The sequence below is a fragment of the Gymnoscopelus microlampas genome, assembly GCF_963454915.1.
Source record: "Gymnoscopelus microlampas genome assembly, chromosome: 16".
NCBI lineage: Eukaryota > Metazoa > Chordata > Actinopteri > Myctophiformes > Myctophidae > Gymnoscopelus > Gymnoscopelus microlampas.
In genome coordinates, this window is record NC_139953.1 from 46,204,126 (window position 1) to 46,223,421 (window position 19,296).

General features: G+C 41.6%; 2 protein-coding genes across 2 annotated transcripts; both read left to right on the forward strand.

Moving 5' to 3' along the window:
• Positions 1–294: 294 nt before the first annotated feature.
• On the forward strand, positions 295–2,541 carry LOC311063682 (iron-sulfur clusters transporter ABCB7, mitochondrial-like; the record flags this gene model as incomplete). Its single annotated transcript, XM_084083221.1, has 1 exon — positions 295–2,541. The coding sequence occupies one exon, from the start codon at positions 295–297 to the stop codon at positions 2,539–2,541; it is 2,247 nt and encodes a 748-aa protein (XP_083939347.1).
• A 4,823-nt stretch (positions 2,542–7,364) lies between these two features.
• On the forward strand, positions 7,365–19,121 carry LOC311063694 (uncharacterized protein). Its single transcript, XM_084083239.1, has 4 exons — positions 7,365–7,745; positions 13,479–13,622; positions 14,654–14,770; positions 17,652–19,121. Exons 1-4 carry the CDS (start codon positions 7,484–7,486, stop codon positions 18,476–18,478), a joined length of 1,350 nt encoding a protein of 449 aa, XP_083939365.1. The 5' UTR covers positions 7,365–7,483; the 3' UTR covers positions 18,479–19,121.
• Positions 19,122–19,296: the final 175 nt, after the last annotated feature.

Sequence of the window (19,296 nt, forward strand, 5' to 3'; positions counted from 1 at the left end):
CAGGGATCTCTATATATGGGCATTAAACGGACACAGGTAGACAGACAGATACAGAGATCTCCATATATAGGCACAAAAGCGACATAGACAGACCGCAACACTATGACTCAGACATAATGTAGGTGTGAGGGCCGCGTAGCTGCCCGAGCCTCTAGTATACTAAAAATCCTATTTCCTTCACACTCTATGCGCGGCCAATTTCGGCACGCTAAGGTGCACACGTTTACGATCCGATATTGATAGAGAAATGGAATTAAAAATACTGCTGTTGACACGCCTCCTCTCGTGAACAACATGGCGCCGCTCTTGGTCCCGCTGAAGTGTGGGATTCACGTCCAAAGGCGAAGACTAGCGTGTATTCTTCGACAGACAAGTTCATTTCACACGTGGAACCACAAGGACCAGGACGAACACCGACACAAACATCAACATAATAAGACATATCACGTGTTAAGGTCCACAGCCAACCTGAGAACAGCACCATGGAGTGTCAACAACACCGGAAACTGTCGTCGGATCTTGGAAGCGGCAAATTATTTGCAGGTGACGGACAAACGGACATGTTGGCACGGCAATGCAGGTGGAGGACTGAATGCCGACCCCAAAAATGTGCTGAAGGATGTCAATTCTACCCAGATTCTGTCTGCGATGCTTTCTTATGTGTGGCCCAAGGACAGGCCAGATCTACGGGCGCGTGTGGCTATCTCTCTGGGGCTGCTGGCTGCTGCTAAGATGACCAATGTGGTGGTACCCTTCATGTTTAAGAATGCGGTGGACGAGCTCAACCAGATGTCGGGACACATGCTGAACCTGAATGACGCGCCAAACACCGTGGCTACCACGGCAACAGCCGTGCTGATTGGCTATGGTGTGTCACGGGCGGGCTCCGCCCTCTTCAATGAGCTGAGGAATGCTGTGTTCGGCAAGGTGGCACAGAGCTCCATCCGCAGGATCGCCAGGAACGTGTTCCTCCACCTGCACAACCTGGACCTGGGCTTCCACCTGAGCCGGCAGACGGGCGCGCTGTCTAAGACCATCGACCGCGGGACGCAAGGCATCTCCTTCGTCCTCAGCGCCCTGGTCTTCAACCTGGGACCTACCGTCTTTGAGATGGGCCTCGTCAGTGCCATCCTGTATTATAAATGTGGTGGACAGTTTGCGGCCGTGACTGTGGGAACGTTATCGGCGTATACAGCCTTCACCATCCTAGTCACTCAATGGAGGACTCGTTTCCGGGTGGAGATGAACAAAGCAGACAACGAGGCGGGAAACGCGGCCATCGACTCCCTCCTCAACTATGAGACCGTTAAGTATTTCAACAATGAGAGGTATGAAGCGGAGAAGTATGATGGTTACCTGCAGACGTACGAGAGTGCTTCTCTGAAGACCACAACAACGCTGGCCCTGCTTAACTTTGGACAGAGCGCCATCTTCTCTGTGGGCCTTGCATCCATCATGGTGATGGCCAGCCAGGGCATCGTGGCAGGCAACATGACGGTGGGAGACCTGGTGATGGTGAACGGCCTGCTGTTTCAGCTCTCGATTCCTCTCAACTTCCTTGGTACCGTGTACAGAGAGACCAGACAGTCGCTCATCGACATGCAAACACTCTTCACCCTGCTCAGTGTGGACACCAAGATCAAGGAGAAGGATCTGGCTCCAGCGCTGACGATCATGCCGCAGGATGCCACAATCCGCTTCGAGGACGTCTACTTCGAGTACCTCGAAGGCCAGAAGGTCCTGAACGGGGTGTCCTTCGAGGTGCCCGCCGGGAAGAAGGTGGCTATCGTCGGAAGCAGTGGATCAGGGAAGAGCACCCTTGTCCGCTTGTTGTTCCGCTTCTATGAACCCCAGCAGGGGAACATCTACATCGCTGGTCAGAACATCAAGGATGTCAGCCTGGACAGCCTGAGGAAGTCTGTGGGCGTCATCCCTCAGGATTCTGTTCTGTTCCACAACACTATCTTCTTCAACCTGCAGTACGGGAACATCAGGGCATCTGCAGAGGATGTGTACCGTGTGGCACGGCTGGCTGGCATCCACGATGCCATCCTGAAGATGCCCCATGGCTATGACACCCAGGTCGGCGAGAGAGGCCTCAAGCTGTCAGGAGGGGAGAAGCAGCGCGTGGCCATCGCTCGCGCCATACTGAAGAACCCACCTATTCTACTGTATGACGAGGCTACATCCTCCCTGGACTCTATTACAGAAGAGAACATTCTGAGGTCGATGAAGGAGATGGTCAAAGACAGAACATCGGTGTTCATTGCCCACAGACTGTCCACCATCGTTGACGCTGATGAGATCATCGTCCTCAATCATGGTAAAATAGCGGAGCGCGGAAACCACGCCGCGCTCCTGGCCATGCCCGGCAGCCTGTACGCCGAGCTGTGGAACACCCAGAACAGCAAGATCCTCAACAGTGGCGGCGTGACCGAGCCGCCCGCCGAGAAACGCCTGTCCGCCAAAGAGGAGGAGAGGAAGACACTGCAGGAGGAGATCATGAATGGCGTGAAAGGCTGCGGAAACTGCTCCTGCTGAGAGGAGCAGAGGAGTAGCAGTTAGGAGGTGCCCCTGTCCCGCTGTCGTTTTCCTCCTCCTCCCGTCAGGGGTGCAGTACGTTAGTCCGACAGCGCATTCCTCCGACAGCGCAGTGGTCCGACATTAAACAGTAAACCCGAACCAAACCCGCACCCTAACCCTAACCGCACGTGGATGCCACATAGTCGGAGAAAAGGTCTGTCGGATTAACGCATGCCTCCCCCCGTCAGAGGCCGGCCAGAGGCCGGCGCGAGTCTGATTGCTCTGTGAGGTTCATGAACACAGATAAATTCCTCCTCCTGAAGAGAGGTTACAGGAGCGTGACTGGTATCCCTCAAACCACCGGTGCTTATGGAAGGGAATAACGTTCAGGAAAAAGGAAAAAAGTTATAACCACAAAACAATGGTCCAGGCACTCTTAACACATTATTACGTTCAGGAAAAAGGAAAAAAGTTATAACCACAAAACAATGGTCCAGGCACTCTTAACACATTACCTGCCAAGATATTAAACATAGTTTTTTATCCCCTTGCCAGCATAATTACCTTAAAGCGATTCTAGGCAAGTTCAGAGATCAAAAAAAGAGAAAAACGGTTGTCAAACAGTTAGTACCGTTGACTGACAACCCCTTCAGCCAATCAGCAGTTCAATCCCCTTCAGCCAATCAGCAGCTCCTTTTCCCCATCCCCAGCCAATATGACGCAGGGGACTTTAGAAGGGGCCATGCCGAAAATAGGTTGCTTTATTCGGAATGAGAACCACTTACTGGTAAACTTGACCCGAGTTGGCTCTGTCTGTACTAGTTGGACTGCTTTTTCCTTCTACTCCAAATCTCTTTGCCAGAAATAGCCGATCTACAAGCTCTATGGCTTATGTTTTCCCCTTAGAAGATGCTGGGTTCAACTTCAAGTGGTTAAGTTCATGAGGCACTTTATTTTATTTTATTCATTTTTTCATCTGAGATGTATTTTATTTATTTTAATGCAAGCATTGGTGTGTCTGTGAATTGCTATAGTTTAAAATAAATATACAAGTTCAATCAGAACATGTTCCATGTCTGGATGTATTCCTTAAAATTGCGTTTTTTCATCAAAAGGATGAGAGGAAATGCTATGTGAAATATTTTTAGATTAGATGTAAATGTTCTATATTATCTGCTTACAAAAAAAGTAAAGTGCTAATATAATTGTCATGACTACAACTTGACTAAAATGTCAACGGTTTTTGTCGACTAAAACTAGACAAATACAAATATGTTTTCTTGGACTAAGATAAAGACTAAAAAAGTCAAGATAAAGACTAAAGATAAGATAAGATAAAGATAAGATAAGATAAGATAAGATAAGATAAGATAAAGACTAAAAGTCGACTTTTAGTCGACTAAAACTAGACTAAATAAAAAAAGGATGAGTTTGACTAAATGTGATAAAAACTAACAACCATCATTGAAACTGGACTAAAACTGGACTAAGACTAAAAAATAACTGACGAAATCAACACTGCTTGAAATCACCTTTACATAAATCTCTCAACATCTACTGAGAAAGCTATAGTCAACCTGGTGCCACTCATGGATATGATTTCACTCTCACACTCATTTCACATTTTCAATGCACGCAGTAAACATTTCCTGCATAAGCAAGGGTGACTTACAGTGAAATAAAGATACTTTAAGCATTATTAACTGTTCTTACCGTCCACTTCCCCATCAGTGTCCATGTCACAGTAGACCTCTACAGCAGTATCAAAGTCAACAGGATAGATGTTGTACTGGATGCTCTGTTGTCCAGGGTCATCACCACAGTCCCAATTGGCAGGAAACTCACAACCACCGGGGGGGATAAGAATAGATAAAAATATTATTAGATTAAACAAATATGATGTATTACCAATATTCTAAAACAATTATGCCATAACATACAAGATACCTACTGTACATAATAATAATAATAATAATAATAATAATAATAATAATAATAATAATAATAATAATAATAATACAAAATATAATAATAAGCTTACAGGACCAGTTCCATAAATGGGCCTAGTTCTACACTAAAATAGCTCTTCACATTCAACTAAGTTAAATTAACTGTGTACATAACACACTCTAAAATAGTCATATAATTACTAATTGCTCGTTGACATTAAGAAACGTCTAAAATGAATTCAACATTTCAACAAGTAAAACTTGATCAAATCAAATAATCGTAAATAAAATGAGCTGTCATGTTGACAAACTGTTACTGTTAAGTTACTGCAACATTCAGCAGGTCTTCTGTTACTGTAATATCTAGTGGTGTTTGGTTGCCACCGTGTGGCTGTAACATGCAACTGCAGCTATGTTACTTGACGTTTCACAGAGTGTGCACATGCCCATGGCCAGCCTCACTGCTGCAACATCATAGGGGGAGAGTGAGGTAATGTGAGACACAGGGTAAAGTGAGACACCCCCCTTATCACCTGACCACAACACCTGTGTGGTCATATGACCATTAGATTTTGAAGCCCCTCCCATTTCCCACTTACCATGGAGGAGAGGACCTCATTGTGCTGTAGTAAGCATGTTTTTTTCACTAAAATATGTTTTTTGCATGTAAAAGTAATTTTTTGGGCTGTCAACATAATCAGCTGTTGTGTCAAAGAAAATTGATTCAGGTAGAAAAACGTATGTCATGCATGTTGATGAACTACAAACCTATACATCCATGTGATTAATGCTAATTGAAGATTAGCCAGAATTGCTAAAAGTGGTCCTTTTCACCAAAATGTGGCTGTGGGGTAAAGTGAAACAAATGGCTTGGGGTACAGTGGGAAACTGTCTCAAAGTTAAGTTTAGTGCTTAAACATAGTTTAATCTAATATTGGTTTGATAATCCAATTGGTTTGATAATCTAATATTGGTTTGATTGGTTAAAAATGGTTTGTCTCGGTTGGGGTAAAGTGAGACACCTTCCAATTGTGTAGATCAAAATGTGCTTAATGACCAATTGCCATGATTCTGTTACTAGTCTGACATTAGTTCTGGAATGTGTGGTTGTCAAGCTAGCTGTCGGTATTCTAACTGTTAGAACATGTGTTTTTATGGTAGTTTTAAACTGAAAAAAAGTAAGTGGATCAGTTTACCCCATTGATTTTTCTGGTTTGTCTCGGTTTACCCCAGACCTGGGGTAAAGTGAGACACCAAAAAACTTTTTTTTAAACAATCATATTTTCACTGCCCTTTGTCTTGAATACATTCTGATAATTTCCATTGTTAGGAAACATCCCAAATGTATGGGAAATGTGAACATTTTACTGATATATCATTTTAGCTCACCTAGAGGGGAGAAAATGTAAAAAATGTCTCGCATTACCCCACTCTCCCTACTGTCTGTATCCTGAATGTAGTGACTGTATGTAGATGTAATCAGTGTGGTAAGGACGCAGAGGGCATTTTAAAACCGAACGTGTGCGAAAATGTTTTTGTTTTTTTTACGGGTTTCTTACTTTTCTTTTCTTTTTGTAACTTTAATTTGGTTAATTCGGTACAAAAAAAAATCTCCATTAAGTGTAGATGTCGGAGGTTTTTTCTTTTTTCTTCATCCCAAAAGTGGGGGGGATACGGTATAAAAACTGGTCAAACATAGGCCAAATTGTCAAATAATGTAAGAAAGAGGCAACAATTTGGAAAATTGCTGATCTACAAGCTCACAACGCCTCACGTTGCGAGGCGGTGTGAGCTTGTAGATCGGCTATTTTCACAATATTTATATGTGGAACTGAGTCAAACTAAATGTCTGTGTGTCTGTCTGTCTGTCTTTCTTTTTCTTTTTACAGTGACAGTTACACACTCGCTCCACCAGGTGGCGAAAGGCATTATGGTAACAGTTCCTTGACCGTGTAATGCGCATGTTGCCCCGGAAGTACTGCGTATCATAACCAAGCCGCGAACGGTCTATTACTCTAATGTCGAAGCAAGGGGGCGGGGGGTGCGGGTGTACCCGGAAGTTGAGACGCACTGTGATTGGCCAGTAGTCACTTTGAGTGGCAGTTGGGGCAAACGCAGTCAGTGGGTCAAACACAGTCCCCACCAAAAATATTTACGATTCTGTCCCTATCGGTACATAACTCGGACGGCGCTGAGTCGACTAGCAGACCTTCGGCCGGTCGTTGCGGGCACTCGCGCCTGGAGGCGCTCGGGCGCAACTCCTCGGCCTCAAGGTCTGCTGAGTCGGCGCGCCTCCGTCATGGTCCAAAAATATACTTTATCGGCGAAAAAAAGAAGTCCGCGGATGACTGAAAAAGTTTCACCCCAAGCGGGAGTCGAACCCAGCCTACCAATGGTAGTGGGGTGGGAGTCTAGTGATTAGCGAGGTGCGCCACTGAGGCCGGTGCCGAAATTGGGTATTTTGTTTGTATTAGAATGTGACGTCCTAACTCTTCTATTGTAGAAGAAAGAGGGCGGGGGCGCCTCGCCCCTTCGGGGCGAGGCTCCCGCCCCCTTGCTTCGACATTAGAGTAATACGCTGTTCGCAACCAAGCCCCCAGAACCCAGTGGTTTTATTGAAGCCAAATGGACATGCTGGCCATTTGAGGTATTGCAGGTGTACCCAATGTAAGCTATATGAACGAGCCCAAATAGGCCGCGCCCATCACATTTTCCAATACGTTTCCAACCCGAAAGAAGGGGTGATTTCGGCCCATGCGCTGGGTGAGCAACTCAATGCAAGTGGATGGGAGGCGATATCCGGTCCGGTGCACTCTCTATTATTTTTAACTCTATGATCATAACGCAGTAAACGCACCATAGAGAGCTCAGTTCCGCTAACAACAATAAGACTGAGTTGGTCAGCGTGGTCATAACCGATATATATTATATATATATATAACTTTATAATTATAACTTATAACTTGAGGTGGTGAAAAGCGTGTCATAAAGGAGGTATAAAAACGTGTCAAATGGAGTCTGTATGGCTGAAGATAAATGAACACATGACGTCGGTGGGAGAGGAGATATTGTGTGTTTTGGACAAACAGCAGCATGGTGCTGACGTTTGTTGTTTGCTTGTCAGAGTGTTTGTGTTGGAGCGCCTCAGTGCGGCTGCAGAGTTCATGTGCAAACTCTTCCAGGGAGAGATAGAGACACTAGAAACTCTGCTGGAGAAACAAAACAAACTGCTGGACATTGATTTGGATATGGACATCGATCTACACACTGCAGGTATGTCTGTTACACACACAATACCAAAGTACACACTGCAGGTATGTCTGTTACACACACAACACCAAAGTACACAGGTTAACCCTAGAATGTCTGTGATCTTACATACATTTCATGTATTTCAAATACACAGTCATAGATCGGTCTGGCGACTCTGGCCGGCGCGCTGTGAACAGCGCGATTTGCGTAAAAGTGCTCTAAACTCCGTCTGTACTCACCCTTGATCTCTCCTGACTCACCCTGAACTGATCTGTACTCACCCTAGTTTCATATCCATTTGAAAGTTCTGCCAGAAAATGTGTGTTTAGTAAAATATCTCCACTTTTCCACGAGCTGCACACGGACAACATTCTGTACGGGCGAGGGGCCCGGAATCCCCTTGCCAACAAACTATACTATAAAATCTGGTCAAACATTGGCCAAATCGTCAAATAATTAAAGAAAATATGAAAATAGCCGATCTACAAGCTCACAACGCAAGCTCACAACGCCTTGCGCTGTAGAACCGAGTGAAACTAAATGTAATGCCTCAACTCCTAGTGCTTGTCAGGGTGGGGGGTCTCCAGTTCAAATATGGTTATTTTGGGGGGCCACGGCCTGAAAGTTCTATGAGAGTGCTGCAATGTAAACAAACACCGGCCACACTATTTACAGCACAGACTATTTACGCATAGGCACAGATAGGGTGGGGGCCTCGGGTCTACAGCCCCCATGCTCAACTGATCAGCCCCCTCACATCGGGGCCCAATTTCATTTCCATGACTATAGCGTGCGAAGCAGCTCTCGCGCCGGCCGTTAACACCTATTATACAACAGGTAGTTCTGACCAAGCAATCTGATTGGTTGAAATAGCTATCTAGCCGTGCTTCAAACCAGCATGATAGCACGGGCCTAATCACATTAATAAATCACTCCGCACTGCAGTCCACACCTGATTAGACCATATATGGCACAGCTGTGCTGTGACGCCACGCTGTCCCACGGTAGGAAAACAAACAGACGAAAACAAACAGCACGGCGAAAATAGCCGATCTACAAGTTCATAACGCGTAGACAGGTATCGTACGGCGAAAATAGCCGATCTACAAGTTCACAACGCGTCGCCATCGCGTCGCGTTGTCAGCTTGTAGATCAGTTATTTTGGCCATTATTTTGGAAACGGATAATAGCGAAACATTTTATTATGAATTGCCCCACAATATGAATACATTTGGATGTGTTTTGTTGGTAACTGTTGTATAATCGCAATATTCAGTGATGTTGCTAGGTTTTCAATGTAATGGGTCCTGGGATGCAAGGGTGGTCTTTTAGATGGGTCCCAGGGACATTTTATGGGTCCCACAAAAATGCACAGCGTTTAACTCGTGTTTCATCTTATATGGTTATATTCATGTAGAACATGTATCTGAAAGAAAAGTACACAATTCCAAATCCGACAACTAGTACTTGTAGTACTTGATTTGGGTTTAGAAAATAGGCTTGCTATTTTCTGTTGCCCTGCAGCAGGCTTGAGAATCTTTTTTGGTGCCATTTTACACTAACATTATTTTTTTTTATTTTATTTGTATAGTTTATTTTTAATTCACGTTTGTTGTTTTCAAACGTGTTAACCATTAGGTCTGCTACGGGTCTACGTCATGGCAGAGACGTCACTTTTCAACTCCGCAACAGACGGCCCTTGTGTGTGTGTGTGTTACACGCAAAATCGTTACCCAAAGAATTCGGTCTGAGCAATGAGCATGCGCAAAATGGCAGCTCCCTTGGATCCTTATTATTATCATTTGTATCGTCTTTCTAAGACTATTTCTACGTGGATTTTATCGTTTATAAAGTAGGATAAAGTAGTATGTGGCCATGCAAAATGGTGGTGTCCCATGGATTTGTAAAATATTCGCGGTAAAAAAAATATTTTACCGCGAATTATTTTCATTTTTTTTTTTTGTGTGACAATTGTAGTGCGTCCCAGGACGCACTGATGGTGCCATGAATGCGTCCTTTTTCAATATGGTGCGTCAGAGACGCAGGACGCAGGCCTATGAGCATCTCTGAATATTACACTTGAGGGTGTGCTTTACCTACATTATTGGCACTTCAGTGATGCTCGCGGAACTCGGCTTCGCCTCGTTCCTGGCCGCATCACTGGCGTGCCAATAATGACGGTAAAGCACACCCTCTTGTGTAATATTGCTTAATAGAACAATAGCGCAGCCACAGGAATGTAACAACCGCACCCAGCCATTCCAAGCCCTTGTAAAGCCCTTGTAAGCACTTGTAAACATTGCTCTGTATACACAAATCCACGGAGCGCTGCCCTGCGCGCAGCCATTGCTGCGGTGTCAACGCTATGCGGACGCGACACCGCAGCAATGGCCGCCTACAGGCAGCTCCAGGCACCGCGTCTGTGGATTCGTCTATAGTTTGATGTGTGGCTGTATTGCTTCACCTTGCTTGTAAACCTAATGTGACAATAAACCTGATTCTTCTTGTTTCTTCTAATTCTTTGAGTTTGATTGCGTTTACTGTAAAGTTTATTTATTTTACCTTCCGTATAAATTATAATGGCCCTCTATAACTAAAATGAAATGAAAACAGCACCTTTCATGACATGAATGCAGCTCAAATTTCTAAAATAATTAAATTGTTTAAGGTGTTTTTTAATTTTCATGCTATAAATGAAGCATGAAAAAGGTTGAAAACCACTGGCATATATAACTTGGCTGATAGATCCCATTTTACTGCCATTATTTTAAATGATTTTAAGATAAGTTGTCTGATTATTTTAAGCATAGCCTACCTATGTAAAGGGCTTTTATATAAAACTAAAATGACGAACGAAAATATGAACATAATTAATTAATAGAAACAAAAATAAAAACAACAAATTAACAATGCAACTAAACAATAAGACATATAATTACATTACAGCACACAGCACCACCACAACATGAAATGAAAATAGCACCTTTCATGACATGAATGTAGCTCAAATTTCTAAAATAATTAAACTGTTTACGGTGGTTTTAATGTTCATGCTATAAATAAAGTAATTCAAGTAAAGACAAGTTGTGTGATTATTTTAAGTATAGCCTTTAAGTATAGTAAGCCAGCAATTTAGGGGTCCTTGGCATGAAAAAGGTTGAAAACCACTGGCATATATAACTTGGCTGATAGATCCCATTTTACTGACATTATTTTAAATGATTTTAAGACAAGTTGAAGTGTCTTAAAATGCTATAAGTGTTCTGCTAGTGCTTGTAGCACTTAATCTTTTGTGAGATCAACAATAAATGTCCTCTGGCATAATGTTGGTGCAATGCCATTAATTAATTAGGCCTACTTTGTTGATATGGTGCTGAAATGTTGAAACATGCTGAAAAGTGAGTAGTGTGTCATAAAAATCCCTTGTAAAGGGGGGGGGGGTGACAAATTTGTCAAACATGAACATGTGCATTGCGTGTCTGAATTCAATTAGTTTAGAAATATCTTTTGATATAACGGGTGAACTGAGTGCGGTTGTTTTGTTTCACAGCTCGATTTAAACATGACAATACACGACCATAACTGAAACAACAATGGAAAATATAATTTCTCTAGAAGAGACACTGGACACCATTGATGTACCATTTTCTTTAAAATTAGAACCAAAAAAAGTTATTGATGCTCTTAACGCAAAGGGCAAAAATGTATTCGCATTGTTGCCTACAGGTTATGGCAAAAGCGTTTGCTTTGGACTTTTTGGTGAGATCATGGATAAAGTAAGTAAGCCTTTTTTGAGTTTTAACACGCAAAACATTACATATGCAATTGTAGTATAAAGGCAAAATGGCAACTTTACAATGAAAAAAACATCTTTGTCTTACTGTTGACTACTTTTTCTTTTATCTTTTCTAGTAAGAGACAGTAGCCTACAGTATGTTAATGGAGTGGTGGAAAGTTACTAAGTACATGTACTTAAGTACAATTTAACTTTTTTTTACTTTACTAGAATATTTCCAATGTGTAATACTTTTACTTCTACTCCACTACATCTCAGAGGCAAATATTGTACTTTTACTCCACTACAATTATTTGAAAACTTTAGTTAATAGTTATACTTTGCAGATATAAATTCAAATTCAAATCATTAGGCGATTCCTCTAAGTGCACTGGAATACTTAAGGCTGTAACACCTGCCCCCTCAGACAGAATTCAGAATGTCAGGAAAGTGTTTCGGTGTACTAACACAAGGAAAGCTAATGGGCCGGACGAGTGCAGTGCTTAGTTTTCTCCTCAAAAACTTTGCATCTGAGTTGGCTCCTGTGTGGCAACCAATATTTCAAACCTCTGTAGACACACACAATTCCTCGGTGTTGGAAACCTCACACATAAAACCATTACCCAAAATCCAATGTCCAAAAGAACATAAGGATTATAGACCCATAGCTCTCACTTCAGTGATCATGAAATCATTGGAAAGAATACTGTTGCAACATCTTGTGAGTATAATTAAAGACAAATTCGATCCCTGTCAGTTTGCATATAAGAAAGGTTGCGGTACAGAGGATGCGGTTGTCACACTGGTCCACTTCATTACAAAACACCTAGATGAGTCTAATAAGAATCATGCAAGGGTGCTGGTCTTAGACTTCTCTTCAGCTTTCAATACAATACAGTATAATATTCTGGTGTCAAAGATGGTACAGTTGGAACTGAATCCATACTTAATTCACTGGTATGCTTCCTTCCTTACTAACAGAGTACAGAGGGTGAAAGTGAGCAGAACCCTCTCCTCAGCATTAACTAATGTTGGTGCTGCCCAGGGTTGTGTAAGCTCAGCTGTACTTTTCACCCTTTATACTGACAGCTGTCGCACTGAGGACTGTCTGTCTGAATGTTGCACTGACACACCAGACCGATACATTCTAAAGTACTCTGATGATACAGTTTTGATTTCTCTTGGATAGTTCCAGTGATCCTGGACTGCACCAACACAGTAAATAAGGTGGTGGAGTGGAGTGATAACAACGCTCTTATCATTAACACAAAATAAGACGGAAGAGATGTTTTTTGGTGCTCCACTAGAGATACATACACAGATCCCCCATTACTATTCATAGTGAAAAGATGAACCAGGTATGTTCGTATACATACCTAGGAGCAGTAATAGACCACCTTTTGTCATGGAAAGACCAGATTGAATCAGTGGTTAAGAAGACAAAGTAAAGAGTGTATTTCCTTCGCCGTGGTACCGATGAGCCAATACGACTGCACCACAGGCTACATAACCTGTCGTCTGGAGTAAAAATAACAAATACACTTTCGCTACTCACCAAAACAAAAATGGTTTTATGGAGTTGAAAGCCAACTGGTGGGAAAGTGGGAGCACTCTGAGCCCCCTCCCCCTCACGTCTAAAATACACTTCTTGGGCAAAATGTAAAATGATCCACCGGATGGAGAAAAAATCTACAAAAACTACAAAAAAACTGTACAAAGTGTATAAAAACACCAATTAATCACTACATTTTTGCCAAAGCAAATTCTTATGTGTATTACACAATGGCTAATAAAGGAATCTGAATCTGAAAGCATATACAACCCATCATCATTACATAATTAATACAATTATACTGGTAAGCCCAACTTCCTACCTCCTAGGCCCGAGGCACATATACCAAACAGGTAGGAGCTTGGACTGACCAGGACCTGCTCGTCTGGAACTTTCAGGCTCTGCTAATGCGTGTTGATTTCCACAGAGCACCACAGGGAGAGCTCTACTGCATCTAGAGAGATGGCCTCCAAAAGATATTCAACGTTGTCAGAGGAACAGCGAGAGATGGACGAGGGACGTGGACTGTTTGACGCAAGGATGCAACCTGTAGTAAAGTTGCACAGGATAGGTATGTAGTGTTTTATTTACTGCTGTTTTAAACCTGTAGTAAGTCTGTACAGGATAGGTATGTTTAAGCCTGATTGCTTGTGATATCAATCACAATATTTAAGTTAAATAAAAAGCAGATTTATGTTGAATAACTTGACTTAATATAATAATATTAATAATAATGATAATGATAATACACTTTATTTGTACAGCACCTTTCATGACATGAAATGCAGCTCAAAGTGCTTTACAGAAAAAGTACAAATAATGTAACAATGAAGCAAAAAGAAAGTAAAGCAAAAGCATAAAACAGTAAGACACACTTATTCATGTCATGTCTCATCAAAGTCCTTATTGTTAAAGTCCTTATTCATGTCACATCAAAGTCTTTATTATTAAAGTCCTTATTTGTGTCACAAAGTCGTTATTATGAAAGGTTTCATGACGTTCAGTTGTACAACACATTAAAAGTCTTTATCATGGTCCTTCAACCGTGTATTAAGATGATCCATGGCAGTTTTTTTTCTCTGATTTTTAAAGCCTTTTCAACTGCAATGAAAGAATACATCTTTGCCTGCGGTTGTCGCTGTTGAGGGATTTTGCCCCCCCCCCCCCCATAAGACCTTTAAAGCAGGGGTCTTCAACAGGGGGTCCGGGACCCCTAGGGGGTCCTCAGAGTTACTACAGGGGGTCTGCCAAATCTTTGTGTGTTATCTTTTTTTTTTACCTTGACCTTTTACCACTTGAACCCTAGCATCCCTTTTCTGAGGAGAACTTTAGCTAAAAATAGCCGATCTACAAGCTCACAACGCCTCGCGCTGCGAGGCGTTGTGAGCTTGTAGATCGGCTATTTTTGGCAAAGAGATATATAGGTGTAGAGGGAACAAAAAGAGCAGACCAAGTAAACAAAAAAAGTTTAATCTGAAACACAATTTTATACAATAAAGAGTAGGGGGTCCCTGCTTCATCTCTCTCTCAGCCAGGGGGTCCTTGGCCTGAAAACGTTGAAGACCCCGGCTTTAAAGTGTGTTTTGTATTCCTTCATTCCAGACCAGTGTGTGGAGTCCAGTCTGCAGGTGAAGATCAGTTCTCCAGCCAGGACTGTTTCTATTAAGCAGGAAACTGAAGACCACCTTAAACAGGAACCTGAAGACCACCTGGATCTCAGTAAGTTTTAGGCACTCTCTCTCTTTATTTATTTTATTGGTGAAAGTGGGCCGGTACAGAGGGTGTAAAGATGAACGGAAATAAATCCGTTATCAATTTCAGCATTAACAATGTGACTACATCGATGCATGGGCCCCTTCATCTTATCTAAATACCATGAATTGGACATGGTTCGGTTGTAAAATTATGAATAGGTTCACTGAAGCTGCAGTTAATTCTACTTAAGTATTAACTAACCTGCTGCAGAAGACTCACTGATCTAACATTAACAAGTAGGGGAGTAACGATACGTTTTAACAACGATTCGATATGTATCACGATACTTGGTTGTCGATACGATACATGAACGGTACAGGTTCATTTAGAACGATACGATTCGATTTGATTCAAAGACTTAAAATCGATATAGTAACTATTTATTTACCAAAAAAATCTGTGTGAAAAATAAATACCTGCATACTGGATAATGGTACAAAATTCCTCAATTATTTTCCAGTAGGGGATAAATTAATTAATTATTATGGATATAAACATAATAAGTAAACAATCAACAATTCAATGGCATTGCCAAATGCACCTTTTATTTGACCACTTTGTTTTTAACTGCACCTTCAAAACAAACTTTCATTGCACCTTCCAAAATAACATTGTTAATTGTACCTTCAAGCTGCTTCTGATTAAAGAAGTTAGGGACGCTTGGGGTTTCACTGTGTAAAGTAAATTTACTCAAGTACTGTACTTAGCACATTTTTTAGGTATTTTTTACTTTACTGGAGTATTTCTAATTTTCAATACTTTTACTTCTACTCCACTACGTCTCAGAGGCAAATATTGTGCTTTTATTTCACTACAATGATTTGTAGATTTGTATACATTTTATTCATTTGAAAACTGGTGAAATGGGACATTCTGAATAATGCGTACTTTTACTTTTGGTACTTTAAGCACATTTTGATGCCAATACTTTTGTACTTTTACTCAAGTAAATTTTGAATTCCGGACTTTTACTTGTAACACAGTATTTCTACATTGCAGTATTGATACTTTTACTTAAGTGCACCATTTGAGTACTTTTCACACTGATGGAAAGATTGGTTGTGTTGCCGTTGTATTTCAGTTCGGCTCTGCGTTCAACAATGCAAACGGCGAGTGATTTATCCAGTGTGTGGGTCTTTCTGCCATTGTAAACTTTATATTGTCTCGTCGCCTCGCTGTTAGTTTATGCACCGCATGTGTGCTGCTGCCTCGTCTCTCTCAGCTCAGTCAGCTCTGCGTTGCCTCTCAGGCTCAGCTGAGCGTGGCTGCGCCTGCGTAATGACGTAATGAATGAATGAATTGTATTTGTATAGCCTATTTCCAAACATAGTTACTAAGTGCTTTACGTACATTTTAGCAAACTTTAATAAGAGAAAAAAATTAAAGTAAGAAAAATATGAAAAAAATATGAAGAAATATGAAGAAATATGAAGAAATATGAAAAAATTGAAAACATAAAAACAGCATTTGTAGTTAGCCCATAAAACTATCCTTAGGAAAAACACTTTATATACAGATGTGTTTCCAAAAGCGATTTCAAAGAGGACACTGACTCACTAACCTAAGATCCAAGGGTAGGGCATTCCAGAGCAACGGTGCGTGGCCCGAAAAAGCCCGGTCCTCTCGTGTGACAAAGTGAGTTGTGGGAGGATCCAGGAGGACCCTATCCGAAGGAACTAAGCTGGCGCACTGGCTCATGGGGTTTTAGCAAGCCCACAATGTAGCTGGGAGCCAGTCCATGTAGGGCTTTAAAAGTGATCAATAACATCTTAAAATAAATTCTGTAGCTCACAGGCAGCCAGTGTAGGGCAGCCAGGATGGGTGTGATATGGTCTTGTTTCTTTGTGTTAGTGAGAAATGTTGGGAAGTTTTGCACCATCTGGAGACGGGAAATGGCTTTTTTATTAATGCCCGAGTAGAGGGAGTTACAGTAGTCCAAGCGGGATGAAATGAAGTCCAAGCGGGAGGAAATGAAGGCATGTATGACAGTTTCCAGGTCTGCAGTGGATACAAATTATTTCATTTTGGCAATGTTCCTAGGTTGATAGTGTCAGGACTGGACTACTCTTGTAACTTGTGTGTTGAATGAAATGTCTGGTTAAAAAATTACGCCCAGGTTACGGGCAGTGTGGGTGATATTTGAAGCTAAGGTGCCAAGTTCAGAATGGAATGAGTGAGTGGAATTTGGGGGGCCGAATATGATGATTTCTGATATTGTTTCGTTAAGTTGTAGGAAATTCTGGGACATCCATTTCTTGATGTCCGAGAGACATGCAAGCAGGCGGGGTATGTTTCCTGCGACAACAGATTGTAGGGGGATGTATAACTGTGTCTATGGAACTGGATGCCATGGTGACGAATAATGTTGCCAATTGGCAACATTATTCGTCACCATGGCATACCAGTTCCATAGCTACGCCGATGATAATATCTGATCTGCAAGCTCAAATCTCGTTGTAGCGCGTTGTGTTGAGAGTTTGTAGATCAGCTCCGATTTTAGAACGATATAATGGCATTAAAGGACAATTTTCTGTTGAATAAAGTGATACAGTAGATAGTTGTTTTTTTAAACGATGCATCGATGCAGTTACTGTATCGTTACAGGCCTTTTAACAAGTCATTACTTAAAATAATAATAAGGACTGCCTCTCATTCAGCTCGTCTCGCATCTTCTCTGGAGCTGATATGTAAATAAACAACGGACAAATATTTACAGTACAGAGCGCAGTCAGCGCACCATCAAATTAAAATTTTGGGGCAGAGTAATCTGTTGATACTTTGGAGATATACAGTGGAGGTAAAAGATTCAAACCTTTTATAGAGTATCTTTGTAATTTTTTCCAAGACTTCCTAGACGTCCCTGTGTGTAAAGAGGAGGTTTCACCTGAAGAGGAGTGGAGCCCCAGTCTGGTCCAGGAAGAACCACAACCTCCACAGATTAAAGAGGAACAGGAGGAGCTACTTCAAAGACCAGAAGAGGCTGGTGGGTCAACGTTGACATTACTAGCAGTGAAAAGTGAAGATTATGATGAAAACAGAGAGACAGAGCCTGTAGCCAGCACCTCAACTGAACACATGAAAACACAAGCTGATGTAGAGGACTGTGGAACATCACAACCAACTAGTGATGACCAGCTCCTCTCTTCACACTGTTCTGAATCAGACACTGAAGACAGTGATGAGTGGGAGGAGACTAGGGGAGATCAGTCAGCTTTAAATACACTGAAGTCACACAAGACGCACAATGTGGGAGAACAGCACAAGCTGTCCCAGGACCTGAAATCATCAAAAATAACTCACACAGGGAAGAAAAGTTTTAGTTGTACAGAGTGTGGCAAAATGTTTAATCACAAGGGACATCTGAATATACACACAATGATTCACACAGGTGAAAAGCCCTTTTCTTGTACAGTTTGTGGTAAAGGCTTTATTCAGATGGCTCATCTTAAATTACACATGAGGACTCATACAGGTGAAAAGCCCTTTTCTTGTACAGAATGTGGTAAAGGCTTTGCTCAAAAGAGTGATCTAAAAAAACATCTGAGGACTCATACAGGCGAAAAGCCATTTTCTTGTACAGTTTGTGGTCAAAGCTTTGCTCTCAGAAGTGCTGTAAAAAGACACATGAGGACTCATACATGTGGGCAAGGCAATCCTTTAAGTGGAAGTTAGTCACACATATATGATCATTCAGACAATGAGAAGGATACTAAAGCAGAGGAATCACATAATCTGACATATCAACATGACTAAATCAACTATTTGTTTATAGTTTATTGTGTATATAGTTTTAGCTTTTGTATGGATCTGGAATGAACTCCTCACTGATGTCAGGACAGCAGAGTCACTGCCCATCTTTCGCCGCAGACTGAAAACCCACCTCTTCAGGAAACACTAACCTTCCTCTTCGCCTTTCCTGCTTGTTGTTAACTAGTTGTTGAAACTCTTGCTTTATTATTGTATTGTTTTATTGGATCTTGTTTAGTCGATAAACGTATATGTTTTAGCTCTTGCTCATTTGATTTTGCTATTTGTCTCATCTGTTTAAGAAAGCAGGTAGCTGATATATTGCACTTTTACCTTGGCGCTACGTATACTCTTGGTTGCTTGTTTTAGCAGAAAATGCACTTAGGACTGGTTATTAGTAGTTTCGTTCCCTACCTTTGTTGAATGCACTTATTGTAAGTCGCTTTGGATAAAAGCGTCTGCTAAATGACTGTAATGTAATGTATTGATCTTATTTTTGATTCAACATGATGGAATTTCATTTGTTTGTATTTATTATCTTGTATTATTCCGTTCATAGGTTATTGGGTCGGGGGATTTTAGTATAATCTGAGATTCAATTGGAATCAACTTCTGAAAAGTCTATTTTACTGATTTTCATTTCAGAACCTAAATAAAAAATTGCTTCATTTTTCAAATAGTCAATTCCAATTGAAGCTCAGATTATACTAAGATCCCAGATGGAGTCTACAATATAGTATAAC